The sequence below is a fragment of the Equus asinus genome, chromosome 2, assembly GCF_041296235.1.
Source record: "Equus asinus isolate D_3611 breed Donkey chromosome 2, EquAss-T2T_v2, whole genome shotgun sequence".
Taxonomy (NCBI): Eukaryota; Metazoa; Chordata; class Mammalia; order Perissodactyla; family Equidae; genus Equus; species Equus asinus.
In genome coordinates, this window is record NC_091791.1 from 6,388,881 (window position 1) to 6,403,031 (window position 14,151).

General features: G+C 49.1%; 1 protein-coding gene across 3 annotated transcripts in view; it reads right to left on the bottom strand.

Annotated features, from left to right (window-relative positions):
- The window catches only part of DOCK1 (dedicator of cytokinesis 1), a 505,440-nt gene that overhangs the window by 400,157 nt on the left and 91,132 nt on the right, over positions 1-14,151 (bottom strand). For all 3 annotated transcript variants that reach the window (XM_070481013.1, XM_044748741.2, XM_070481015.1), the window contains exons 13-16: positions 10,612-10,737; positions 5,956-6,080; positions 4,645-4,743; positions 3,605-3,677 (exon numbers count right to left, since the gene is read on the bottom strand). In XM_070481013.1, the coding sequence (XP_070337114.1) occupies positions 3,605-3,677; positions 4,645-4,743; positions 5,956-6,080; positions 10,612-10,737 (423 nt within the window). The remainder of the gene's footprint in view (positions 1-3,604; positions 3,678-4,644; positions 4,744-5,955; positions 6,081-10,611; positions 10,738-14,151) is intronic.

The window sequence follows — 14,151 nt, forward strand, 5'->3', positions numbered from 1 at the left end:
AGGGGCCAGATCAGGTGGGGACGGATAAGGAGCCTGGACCGAGGAAATGGATTCCCCAAGAATTTCTCAAGATGCGATCTGAGTATAGCATGGAAACATTGGGTTTCATAGCCAGAAAATATCTTTAAAATTATATATCCCACATTCTCTTTTTAGAGATGAAAGGACACAGGTCAAAGAGGGAAGCAGCACACAGCCACACACCTTGAGTCAGGGACTCAAAACATTTACCCTAAGATGCCACTGCCTGAGATAACAGGTCTCACTAACCTTTGACCTCCTGGTGTCCAGCAGTGTCTGGCACATGGAGGGTCCTCACTAACCGCTGGCTAATTAGATGGATGAATGAATGATCCATCAACCAAAACTAAAGGAAAGGAGAAAAGTAAAAAGTATGTACCCTAGGACTTGAAAAAATAGCTTTGTAAAAGGGCACTAGAAAATGCAAAATATCTTAATGTTCTGGTGAGAAAGAACAGATCCTTCTAAGTTTGGGCTGACATGAAAAAAATAAAAACCTGTCTTGGTGAAAGAAGCCATGGGTTGGAAGGTGACCACACCTGTCAGCGGACGGCTTCCCCGTTGCCACTATTAATCGGCACAAGATAAAAATGTGCACCTTTAATTAGCATTCCACGTCTTCACACAAGAGAATGGACTGCATTTGTTACAAGTTCATTAGCAGTCATTACAAGATACCCAACAAATTTACAAAACGTCAGGGGCCAGAGGAGGCAGCGTGCCCCACCCAATGAGGCCCCCTACAAACAAGGGGAACTCAGCTCCTGGCGGGCTGGACCCGGGAGCTGCACGTCTGCTCGCATCCATGTAAAGCATGAGCTGATGCCTCTGGAATTGCTAACAAGTTGCTGGAGTGTGTTAGTCATGTCAGCACCAAACTTTCCAGCCCTAAGGACAGATCCCAGCGTGAGAAATCCCACCACTTGTTCTCTTTGCTCACCTCCACTTTAAGGGGAAAGCAGCTCACGTTTAGCTGGGGTGGGGGCAGGAGTGCCCAATGTGGCTTCAGTTCTTTCTACCTGTTTCTGACCCAAAGTATCTGCAGAGGGGCCACAGGAGAGGCTGCATGGCCACCATCATTCCAGCGGCAGACACCTGGGAATTTCATCAGAATCACACTTCTGATGCTCAACACGTTTCCAAAACCCCACAAGCCATGGCCAGGGAGACTTCATTAATTATGCAAATGTGTCGCGTATGATGGGTGATAGCATCTTGTCTATAATGAGTACTTAAAACTGACAAGAAAAACAAGGATTTTGAAAATTAAAATGCTACAGAAGATATCCCTCTGCCCTAGTGTAATTTATTAATTCGAGAGAATGAGCATGTTATACAGGGGGAGCGTGCCTTTGAGACAAGTCCTCTGTGGATTTGAGAACTCCGTCTTTGCGCACCCCGGGCTCCCCACCTTCTTGCCTGCAGGCCACTGGGCCGTGCTCTGGTCTACTGCCCCCGCTGCTATTTCACTCCTGCAGGGCACAGGGCCCACCACTCCCTCTACGCGTTGGCTGAGGACACACCCGCCCCCAGAGCGTCCCTCATTCATGCACCCCACTCTGCTCACCCCATATGTCTGCCTAATTCCACGATACTCCCAGGCTGCTGTTCTCTACTTGGTTCTTGCAAGCTGACCTCACACCTCAACTCAAACCTAAATTCTGTGGGGGATCCCTCTCCATGAGTTGTGTATACAGCAGGGGCTAAACAAAGAACAGGTGATGGAGTGGCCTTGCCACTCCCCAAAGGCATGAGTGTGGTGCTCAGGCACATGGACTGGGGTTTGGACCAGACCTCTTCCACTAATTAGGTGACTTTGTGCCCTGAGGTCTCTGAGCCTGAGTTCCCTTATCTATAATAGGGGCAGTGATGATGACGATATTGGTATCACAGGGGATTGTTGTGAAGACGAATCCAAATAATACAGTAAAATACTCGTGCCGGGAGCACAGTAAGACATAGTGAATGCTAGTTAACATTTATTAATAGTCGTTCTTATCCAGAAGCTTTGACTATCAAAGAGTGCCATGCACCAACAGCAGATCCTGGCCCGCTGCCTAGTGGCCTGGACCTGGCCCTAAGGCAAGTTCGCAATGGTGGGCACTACTTTCCAAGCTGCCCAGCCTTCAGGACCCTGCTTCTCCCACCATTCAACTTGAACCTCGACCTCTTTTTTGCTGGACCTCTAGAGCCTGCTTAAACACTGGGACAGGATGAGGGGTGGAACGATGCCCCAGCTCACTTCTACTCACTCCCTCTAACCTCAACACAGCCACCCCACCACGATGGATGCCATGCTCTTCTAGAGCCCTTGGTCCAACGACCTCCCAGCCTCACCCCACCACATGTACATCTTCAGGCTGGTATCCACGCTCTCTACACACCCTGCAGATCTCATGTGCCACCATGCCTCCCCACACCTCTGAATAACAGTGGGTCTAGGCTTCTCACTGGCCCCACACAGGTCTACATACCCCCAGCATCAAACCTTTGCTCATGTGTTCACTCTCCCAGGCTTCTCCACTGCACCCCCTTCCCTGGCAGGCCCCACCCTTCAGCAAGGGCCTGGGTCTAGCAGGCCCTCAGAAACAGTAAAAAGGACAGACACGTTATCACAGTATCAGTGGCTTCTACGGAGCCCCTACTCTATGTCAGGCATTGTGCCAAGGGGTCGGCAGCCTCCATCTCCCTTAGTCTTTGAGACATCCCCAGGGCATTCTTATCCTCATGTGACAATGGGGATGCTGAGGCCCAAGCTGAAGCATCTGTGAGGCCACAAAGAGCCAGGATAAAGGAGCCCCATCCATGTGGCCCTGGCCCCATAGGGTCATTGGTGGCAAACACAGCCACAAAGACCACCCTTTCCCTCGATGGCGCAGCACACACAACCATAGCCAATTCTCATTGTCACTTTTGCTCCCAAATCTTAGCCCGCTGCCAACTGGATACAGACCACAAAGGGCAGGGGGCACATCTTCCTTTTCTGATATCTTACTTAAGAGTCTAACACAGGCTACATCTTTAGTAAACAATTAACCAACAAACATGGTGAGACAAACTTCAGTCACTGATAGCAAATTCTTTCTCAAGGTGAGTGATTCAAACACCATTCCTTTCCTCCCAAAGTCTTGGCATCACGGTCAAAGGTGAACAAACGTCTCCTACGAGAACAGCTCTGCCTACTCCAGACATGAGGGACCACAGCAAAGACAAAGGGTCTCAACGTTTTCAATTCCAATGCAAAGAGTATTAAGAGCCAAATTTGAACTCTGATGTATCTCAGTGATGGACAGAATAGTATTCCAAGTCAAAATGGAGAGAGAAAACCAAAAGAATGGGAAGTGGCAGCACCTCATCGGAAAAATTCGAGAAGAAAATTAAGATTCCCTGTGATCGGCTCAATGAAAAGAGTCAATGACATTTCCCGGGAACAGACCAGTGTGGGCAACAAGCTCAAATGTCAAGACCTCATTGTGTTATTATAACCAAGTTCTAGAACAATCCAGCACAACGGGGCCTATTGAGCTTTCCCCTTGTCTTCCCTTGAAAACAACATGGGATAATGAAGTGTTTAATTACTCACAGTCCTGCGACGATCTATGGCGGAAGGTAAACCGAAGGTGACTGCGGTTAACGTCCTCAATGGGAATGGCCACCTTCGGAATGGAAAAAGGAAGGGTAAGCACCTGTGCCAACATCTTCTTGCATTCAAGGTTTTATTCAGCTGGAGAGATCCCATACAGTCTGCACACATCTCTACACTGCAATGGTGAAAATATTGATACCTAATCCCCTATATGATTTTCCCAGAGGCAAATGCCTTTTGAAAATTTAAACAAGATAATACTGTAAAGGATGCCAAGCCGACTCTGCGAGACAGCTGAGGTTTTTTTAAACATTCTGATCCTCACTGTTAAGGCTCTATTTTTAAAAGTTGCCGTTTTCACTTTTAGCCCTTTTTGGAGGTGTCTATATTCCCTCTGCAGCTTCGGGGACCTGCCCTCAGCTGCAGGAAGAAAGCTTTCTTGTTGTGACTTAGGTAAAAGAAAAAAGACCCAATACATGCTGCCTTTAAGCGAAGATTGCCCCTCATTCTCATATCTAACATCTGTATCCAGAGCCAACCCCTGGCTTGGTTTTCAAATATTCAAGCCCTTGGCGAGTGGGCTGGAGTTTACCACACGGGGCTGCCATGGGGATGCTGGCACGCTGCATTACGAATCGCAGAGCATCAGTGCCATGGGAACAGGATCCATCTCCCCAGCGATAGCCTCCATACGTTGTCATCTCTATTTTTTTCCACTTGGTGTAAAGACAGTAAGCCACACATGAAACAGACCCGAGAAGAGAAAGACAATAGCTATCTTTAAAGTACTCTGTCATTTGTCTCCATGAAAGTCCTATTTTTATGTCCAAAAGGAGATGAGAGTAAATGTATTCCAAGAAATGCCAGCGTGGTTCCCTAGCAACCTTGAATGACTTTGTTGAAAGAGCTGCTCCGCCAACGCAGGGTGCCCGTCAGCGAGCAGCCCCTGGGTTGGGTGGGAGGTGGGGACTTCCTTGGGATACACATGAGCATTTCATGATCAACCCCATGGGATAAAATGACCATGTAAATGATACCTTAACAGTCTCAAACCAGCGCGGCTGTTTTACTTGGTAGTAAATCACGGACTTGTACTCCGAGATCGCTTCATCACCAGCACCCGGGAAGATCACATGCTTTAAAGGAAGGCATAAAGAGTTCACATCAGACCTCACAGAGCTCGACACTGCATACATCTCCCCACCTCCCGCCCCCAGGAGATGCGCTACAAGAAGGAGGGAGAGCGCTCCAGAAATGCCAACAGACCGCATCACAAATGGAATACACTCCCCAAACTGGAAGGACAGACCCATCTGAAGCCAGTAGCCAGCATCAAACCCTGCACTCAGACATTTCAGATCTTGATGGCTATGTGATATGGGGATGCCACTGTCCTCCATCCTTCATACTGTCACCCTTAATAGCTCCAGCATTAGGGTCTGCAGGAAGTTGCATGATTCACTCAGTAGGTCCAGAATAATGGGGTACAGACCAAACTTTAGGAGATGGCAACACTCCCTTCTGTTCCTCCAGCTGTAAACACTGACCACTTGACTCCAGTGGGAGCAATACTGGTAAAGCACAAGTGGCAAGGCAGCACTGCCTGGCAGTGACAGTGGACATGGGCCACCCTGAAAGAAAGGATGCCACCCACCTCCTGGCACAGTGGAGCCTCAGGTGCATACCTAGGGCACTGCTCTCAGCCACGTGGGCCCAGGAGAGCCCAGGCCTCCAGTCACAGTCCCGAGAGGTAGCTGGCAAATACACCTGCTCCGGCTTAGCCTCCGGTCATCAGAGGACACCACAGCCTCTGAGCACTTCCCAGGACACCGAGTCCTGCAGACTGTTGTGACCGTGGAGGAGTAGGTCTCCGTAACCACCACCACCCAGAAGAGCACAAGGTCAGATGCCTGGATTCAAGCCCCAGTTCACTTCTCACTAGCTCTCTGACCCTGAGCAAGTCTATTGGTTTCTCTGGGCCTCAGTTTCCTCATCTCTCAGATGGTGGTAACAATGGGGTCTGAACTTATAGTGTGATTGGTAACCCTTGAGCCTTGAGTTTACGCCAAAAAGACGCCATGGCCAGCGGGATGCCATGACAGTGATAGGCAAAGAAGGTGGTCAGGACCCCAGGGACCGCCTGACACAGGTCTGCTGCCAGGGCCCAGTGGATGGACACCAAGCCCTCGAAGGCAAGGTAGAGGAAGGGAAGCAAGAGCAAATGCTCATCTCTAGAAACGGGATGATGCAGCCCCACCTATGTCTTTCACATTCTGTAGCAGAACTAAGGTGAATATTTGAAAAGTCAAACTTAAACACTACACATTAAACTTTGCAACAAGAAATACCTCCAATCGTTTTCCATCTTCATCATAAACAGACACCGTAACCTCAACATTCTTCGCTGTCGTTTTGCTTCCTTTATCAAAATCTCCTTGAACTAATGTTACGTAGATATCATTTCGAACATCACCTGGGGGAAAAATTATACCTTTAAAACCAATCCATTATTCATAGTGTTACCGTGAATTCTGCAAAACTGTCTAACTCGCTACCTCTCCTAGCAGCATATTATAAATACTGTATTAGAGGATTATGAAATATTTTCTACAAAATAGTCTCAGTGTTTAAAGGCGTGACAAAAGTAATTTTCATCATCCTCATAAGACTTGCGAGAAAGAGGAAAAATTTCAAGGCCCCTAATTATCTACTTGGTTCTTCAACTGGGCAGGAGTTCCTATACCTCTGTGGGCGGGTCAAATGCTGTCAAGGGGTTTGCAATGACCCATTCCCTCTGGAGTGTCCACAGCACATTGCAACCCACATCAGTATCCTTTGTTGGACCCCTGGCCGTGATCATCTGAGTCTTGGTAGCCAAAAAGTATCACAACATCAACCAGCACACCAAGCATGATAGCTGGCAACGCTGGCCTCCTTCTAAAGAGCTGAACAAAAAGCTGATTAAGAATCGGAACCACCATCCAACGTCCTGAGTTGATGCCTAGGATCAGGAGAGGAGCAAGAGAGAGATCAAGAGAAAAACCTTCCAAACGATCTTCCCTCTGCCTGGCAGGCTCTGTCAGGATCCCAAATGGAGACCACAGGGAACAGAAGGAGAACAACACAGACCTGTGCATTTTAAAATGAGATGGGCCTTAAATTGTGCAAAAAAAAAAAAAAAAATCACACACACACAACAAATGAGCTCAAGACGCTTCTTCCTACTGAGAACATATGAAGGCCTCGCTAATGGTCCAAGTGGGAAAACTCCGCAAGCTTCATTAGCAACGTGATTTAGAGGAAGCCTCACCACCCAGTGACTGCTCCTCTGCTGTCTGTGCGGCCAACCTCCCACGCCTGACCCACCGGCTCTCCCACGGGGACCCCAAGGAACAGGTCTGTCAAGAGCAGCAAACGGCCCGCTCTGGGCAAAGAATAAGATCCCTTAAGAAAAAAAGCCCCTTGCTTTCTTGTTTTTTTCTTTTGCATTTTTTACTGCTCTATTCTGCTTTTAATGTACCCAACTATTAAATTAAGCTTTCATTTAAATGTCATTACTATAATAATCCGAGTGGGTTGCTAGCACAGCCACCGTAGCTGCTGGGAGAGGAAGCGCAGCTGCAATCACTGACCCTGACCACGAGGGAAGCTGGGAAGGATGGAGCGCAGGGGCAGGAGGCAAGGCTGTTGGTCCAGGGTCCGCCACTAACTAGCTGTGTGACAGACAAGTCAACCTCCAGGGCCACCCACCGCTAAACAACCTCGTCGACAAGGCAGAGTAGTCAGTATGGTCTCTCAGCCCGGAAATTCTATCAGAGCACAAAAGCCATAATCAAAAAGGGCTGCAATAGCTTCAGGAAGGCCTCATCAGCCAGATAACCAACACGTGCCAGGGCAGGGATGTGGTTAAACCCCATGGTCTCACTTTCCTGCTGGCCCGGAGATCCATACCTTGGAGCCATCCCAGAAGTAAGACCCCATTTACAGCAGGTAAACCCCACAGAGGGGCACTCTCAAGAGGCCCTGAGCAACTGCCTCTTCGCGGTACAGGGCTGTCATTTGGAGGAGGAGGGAACTGGAAGTAGACGTGGGTGGACTCAGAGAGCCCTTCTTTCACCTCCTCCCAGCCTCCCGCCACCTTCCCAGCTCAGGTAAGAACTCTGCTTCCCCACCAGGACCCTTCAGAAGGACTCGGGATCTCCAACGGATCAGGAGAAGGAAGAATAGCCAGCGACCAGAGCGACACAGCAGACTCTCCCACTGAGCAAAGGAGACGCAGGTCTCTGTAAGATGCACGTAACAAGATGGGAAAGATGGGATGACACGGGCTAAAGGCCAGGGGTCTGAGTGAAAACGCTCCATGCCATCTCTCCCCCAAGGGTAAGACGTGGTGCCCACAGCCTGTCAGTGATGACAGCCACACAGAACTTGGGTGACTCACTCAGGGTAGAATCTCACAACCGGATCCCTCGCCTCCGACTTAGCACAAAGAACCCACCAGAACAACGGTCAACTGTGTATGGCTTCCCCATGAACCTATTATAAGATGATTTTAGAAGTTTAGACATACTTTTTAAGTCTATCAATTATGAGGGAAACACGACCCAGTGTGAGCTAGAAATTTCCCAGGTTTTCCGATGAACATGAGGACATCCTCAGGCCACTCAAGATAAACGCCTGATGTCAATGACATCCTCCTAATCTATAAATTTGCATTTCAAATCTAAATGCAAACACATCCACTAAGAAGCCTAAATTAATTTGCTGCATACAGACTTGAATCATACAAGCTGTAGATATCCCATAGTTTCATAACGTGCTGAAGGCCACATTCCTCCTTCACAGGTAAGCCGCTATGATTCAGTCTAACCAATTTGAGATGTCTTTCCTATCGATTTACCAGACGGATTACACAATGATCCACAACAGCCCTGAAAGATAGAGGGAGCAGAAAGAACATGTCCCTAAACTGCCTTAAAATAAAAAAGTAATAACTGTGACAGCGTGCGCACTGAGTGGACACCTCTCCCTGTGAATATACAGCAGAGCCCTGGAAGAGGAGGCTGCGGGGAATCGCCAAACACAGGGTGTTTTGGCCCCACTTCCTCTGCTCATTAGCCATGTGACTTCAGGCTGTAGCTTAATCTTGAGGGAATTAGTTCAACACCAATTTGCAGGTTTCCAAGATCCCTTTATTGGATCAAGCTAGATTACTAATAGAGCATTCTCTGCAAACCAAAAAGTATCCCACAAATATAAAGAATAAATATTAACAGGCTTCCCAAGATTCATTCCATGAGGATCAAATCAGATGACTGAATGTTATTTGGAAACTGAAAAGTATTATGTAAATATCAGAGATTAATCTTAACATGCAATCCTATTATCGGTTTAATAAGCTTAAAATCCATTATTGGGCTAGTATGATAAATAATACGAACTAAGCAAGTCCCAGATGTAAATATTTGCCCTCTGGTCCTCCATCTTTCCTCTGATCAGATGTCTATCCAGATGTGAAGGGTGTCCACATTTCCCTCACACAATCCTTGCAGTTGAGAGGAGCTGACCCACCCAGAGGTCCAGGGGGCCAATGTGCATATTCCACCACCCCAGCCTCTCGCTCTTCAGGGTCCAGAGGGGACCTGAGCAGTCCGGTCGGGATGATGCTCAGGCTCCTTGTTTGGAAACACTGGGTAGAAAGCATGCCATCTTCTTCAGGACACTGGAGTTTGGGAAGAAGATGATAGCAGCAGGGCCTGTCCCAGAGGATGAAGTCAATATGCAAAGGAGACACCTCAACAGAGGGAGCGTGGGACAGCCAGAGCCAGTGGTCCAGGATGACTCAGAAGCTCACTCTGCCTCTTCTCCTTAGTCGCGGGAGCTGATAAACATCCTCAGGGTTTGGCCATTTGAGTTGGCCTTGTGCTTTCTGATACTTATATCCTAAAACATTCTAACTCCAACCAGCCCTATAGGTAGGAATTATTATTATTCTCATCCTGCACATGAGGAAACCACAGCTAAGAGAGGGCAGGTAACTTGCACAAGGCCACACAGCCAGGGAGGCCCAGAGGTGAGACTCAAAGGAAGCCACTGGACTCCAGGTCCGGCATTCTCACTTATGGGGCCAAGGATGGGATTCGAGGCTGTGCACCACTGTGGTGAACAGATATTTAACCCACGACCTACCACAGGGCCATTATTCAAAGCCTGGAACCTAACCGGGGATGTTTACCTAAATTGTGCTCCCTTAACTGTGAACATGTTCTGGATGATTCAAATGCTGTTACAGGATCATAAGGGATACACACAAGGAGCATCATTGTGAACCCATGTTGTCATCATAAAGGAGTTGCGTTGGTCCTAGAGTGAACCAACCATCATAATCAACCCATCCAGTGGAGCCTAAAAGTGAATTCTGCACAACTCTCAAAATGGTCCCCTGCCGGACTTTATCATATTGGTAAGAATTACCCAACCAAAGGCACTCAGTCCTTCCAGCCGGTGAACAGGGAATGTTAACTAACCACTGGGGCAAAAGACAACCACCAGGCATCCTGATTAAGGGCAACAGCGGAGTATGGGACAGTCGAGGGTTTGCTCAGGGTCATGCTGACATCGACCCCAGCTGCTGACAGAACCCACCTTAAGTCCTCAGGGCTCAGCTCCTGGCCAATGCTTGTCTCACCCTCTTGTTCCTATTATGGCATTGCCAGGAATGGCTCCCCACCAGCCTTCCCAGGTTATCATAACCAAGAGAAACCACCTCCCCTCAGCCTGAACCCAGTGGTCAGCTCTCACTGCGGCCACAGCCCCTGCCAGCAGGAATGATCCATAACCACACTGGGGTCTACATGTCACCTCCCACACACTCAACCCTCCGCCCACCAGGGCTCCTGCAAGTCACCGTCCACACGTCGTTCTTCATGACCGGCTGCATAAACTCCCCAGACACCGGCTCCAGCCACACTACGCTCAGAAGCACTGAAGAAATTAGCTCTTACCAGGCATGATTATCTCTGGAAATCCCGTTTTCCGAGCCACTGCTGTGGTCCTATCCACTAAATGAGGAAACTCTTTTCTAATTTGATGGATATCTCCAGGAAGTAGTTTCAATGTTACCCACAAACCTAGAAAAACAACGGCTGCATGAGTCACGTTTTATCTCGTACATTTTTAAAAGAAGATTTCACGAAACATATTTCAATGAATGAGCAACTTTTAATTCTCAATTCAACGTGTTAAGATATGTGGGCGTATGAGAAAGAAAGAGAAAGGAACTAGGAAAAAGGTGCCTGGTACCCGGGAGTTACCTGTGTCTATCACCTGGGATACAATTCTGTGCAGGAGGCGCCTATCGGACAGGCAGCTGCACGTGAACAGCAGCTGTGCGCCACATCTGCCCAGGACCAATGACTCTTTTGAGTTGATATACATTTAAGATAAGCCAGAAGGTAGCATTTTTCTGGGAGTGGATTGTGAAGGCCATCATTTTCCATTCTCCCAAGAAGGGTGACAGCAGAGGAGGAATCAGAAGGTAAATTCACGGCTTCACCAACCCATGAAAGTTTCAAATTGCTAAGCAGCATCCACGCTCTCCAAAAGCTGAGCAGCAGAGCACTGGGCTGGGGCAGCCTGGTCCCTGATTCACAATGTCACAGCCAAGGAGGAACAAATGCTCTGGTTGTCACTCGGCCCTTTCCTCCAAGGGGAAGAAGGAAGATTTTCAAACCCTCTAAGCAAAATGCAAAGGATGCCCTAGACAGAGCGCTGTGAACTTGATAATGCCTGTGAGCTGAGAGAGTGTGCTGTGCTCTCCCTCTGCAAAGCTGATGGAGAATCGCATTTTGTATAAAACACTCCTGAGCGGCAATCAAACGGGAGGTAACAATAAGAGGGAAAAAAGGTGACACTTTTATCAAAATCAAAGGCAGGACACACAGCAATTGCTTGGCTTTCTCAGCCGTTTTCAAGGATGGTGCCTTTCTCCCAGGTGGGAAGGGAGGTTGTCACTGTCAGCTGGCACATCAGGGTCTCCATCCCTGAGACCTCAGGGGACTGGCCTGCTTGCTCCCCACTCACTAAGCTCTGTGGGACCCCACATGCTCATCAGAATATAAAGGTACCTGTCCTCACTTACACTACTATCGTGTGCGTGTGTGTGTGTCTGTCTGTCTGTCCAGCTATTCCTCCTCCAGATGCATCCTTCCAGGGAGCAGGGGCCAGCCATTCATCACTGTTTAGCTCAGCACCCCACACTCAGTCAAAGACAAATGGGAAAACCACAGACCAGACCCTATCCACAAACAACCTGCATTCTAAGTGGAAGTAGAAAGCATCCGAAGGGTCCACACAAGGAACGCCGTCGGAGGCTGCCTCTGCGTGATCAAACCCCACACCGCACACCCTCAGCCTCTAGCTCCCCGTCTTCCAGCAGCTGGCCTGGAAACATCGTTGTCCTCTGCAAAGATTTACACGACTTGTGGTCAAGAAAGGCCACAGTCACCAATGACATTTTACTCTTTGCCAGCTGGTGAAACCCCCTTTCCTCCTGACATCTAGACAGTCCCTCTACTTTATTCAGAGTATCTAATGAGCACCTGCTGTGTGCCAGTCACGTGCTGGGCACTGCAGACACAGAGTGAACGCTCGTTACATCCCCACCAGGGGCTTAGCTTCCATTCCATGAGCTAAACACTAAACTTCTCTCTCGGTGAAATATGCAACTACCAAGAGCTTTCGAAAGAACAAGGCCACCGCATGTGGAGAGTGTATCCCAGGGCTGCAATTCTGAGTGTCACAGAGGCCCCCCAAAGGAAGGGACATTGCACTGAAATCTGAGGAATGGGCCCATGGTAAGCGAGGGGATTCCAGGCCTGTGCCCACCCTGGTAGCTGGAGTCCCGAGATGCAGGGGAACAGGTATGAGATGTGTCTGGGACTGTGGTCCATCTGAAGGATGGTGGGACTGTGGTCCCTCTGAAGGATGGTGGGACTGTGGTCCCTCTGAAGGATGGTGGGACTGTGGTCCCTCTGAAGGATGGTGGGACTGCGGTCCATCTGAAGGATGGTGGGGAGGCCCCGAGGGAGAGCGAGTACCAGAGTCTGACCTGCCAGTGCTCTGGGGGCTGTGTGGGACGGGGTAGGTGGGAGATGAGAGCGAAGTGAGGATCCTAGTGGAGAAAGCACTGCAGGAACCCAGGCAGACACTGGCGGGACTTCAGCTCCACAGGGGGTGGCAGTGGAGTGCCCAGTGTGGAGGTCCAAGCAGAACTTGAGAAGGAGGGGTGGAAGGAGGGGCAGTTCTCAGAGATGGTGACAGTTGTGGGCATGACCAATAGCAGGTGCCGGGTGTTCCATTCCCTAAGCCAGGAAACCCTGCATCGCAGGGAGATGTCCTGAAGGGCAAGAGCACAGTGTGGGGAGAGAAAGAAAAGGGTCCCCTGTGTACAGGAGAATTCCCGACACTGGGCATTCTCCCAGGGAAAGCCCGCAGGGGACACAGAAATCAGAGGCCAGAGGAAACAGGGAAAACCAGGAGGGGGCGTCGTCCATGTGACTGATGGCACAAAATGCAGCCGCCCAAGGATGGGGAGTGTCTGAGGCACGGGGCCACCAGGGTGCCCCCGAAGACCTCAGTTAGAGCACCCCTGGTGTAAGCGGTGGGGCAAGCACTGGTGGGAGAAGGACAAAGAAGGACAGAAGATGAAGATCAGAGAGATTCTCAGCAGGCATAAGCATCTCTACTGAGAAATGAGAAGTAGGATAGAAAGAGAATCAGTATACAGAGACAGATGTATTATTCAAGGCAGGATTTTTTTTTTTTTTTGGTTTCCTTTTCTTTTCTTTCCTTCTACAGTTTTCCCTTTTTCTTTCTTTTCAAGGTATAGAATTCCCGATCATGATAGGGAGCATTTGAAGAAATGGAAGAGAAGAAGAACCAATAAAACGAGGTCTCTAAAGAGACTTCAGGTGGTGGTACCCAAACAGGGGCACATGTATCATTGCTCAGGATGTGCACTGCACAAGGCAAGTAGCAAAAAAAAGGCCAGTGGGAGCTAAACCCAGCCCACCTTCTGTTCATCATGCCCTGTGCCCTGGCACTGACTGCATCTCCCCACTCACCCAGAGGACAGGTCCCCTTCTTCTAATTTACCCAAAAGCACCACAGGCTGGTGCAGCTCCAGACCTGCAGGACAGGTGAGCAGATGGCCCCTTGAAGGGCTGGGCACTAACCCCTGGCTCGTCCTCCAGTAGGGCAAACCTAGTAAAAGGGACACTCACAGCAGTGCAGGGGGAATTACCACTGCAGTTGACGCAGACCTGGTCCCTGCTGGGGACAGCAGGACGCAGCTAAGCATTTCTCAGATCTTAGGAGCGCGAGTCCCAAAACCTCCCAAAGGAATGAAGGTCTCCAGAATCACTCTAACTTGAAGACACTTCTCAAAGACTTGCAGGGTGTGGTGAGGAAATTCTTTATAGAGGCTGAAGATAAAGAAACATTTAACACCACCATTCTAAAATCCTGTCTTTCAAACGGCTTTT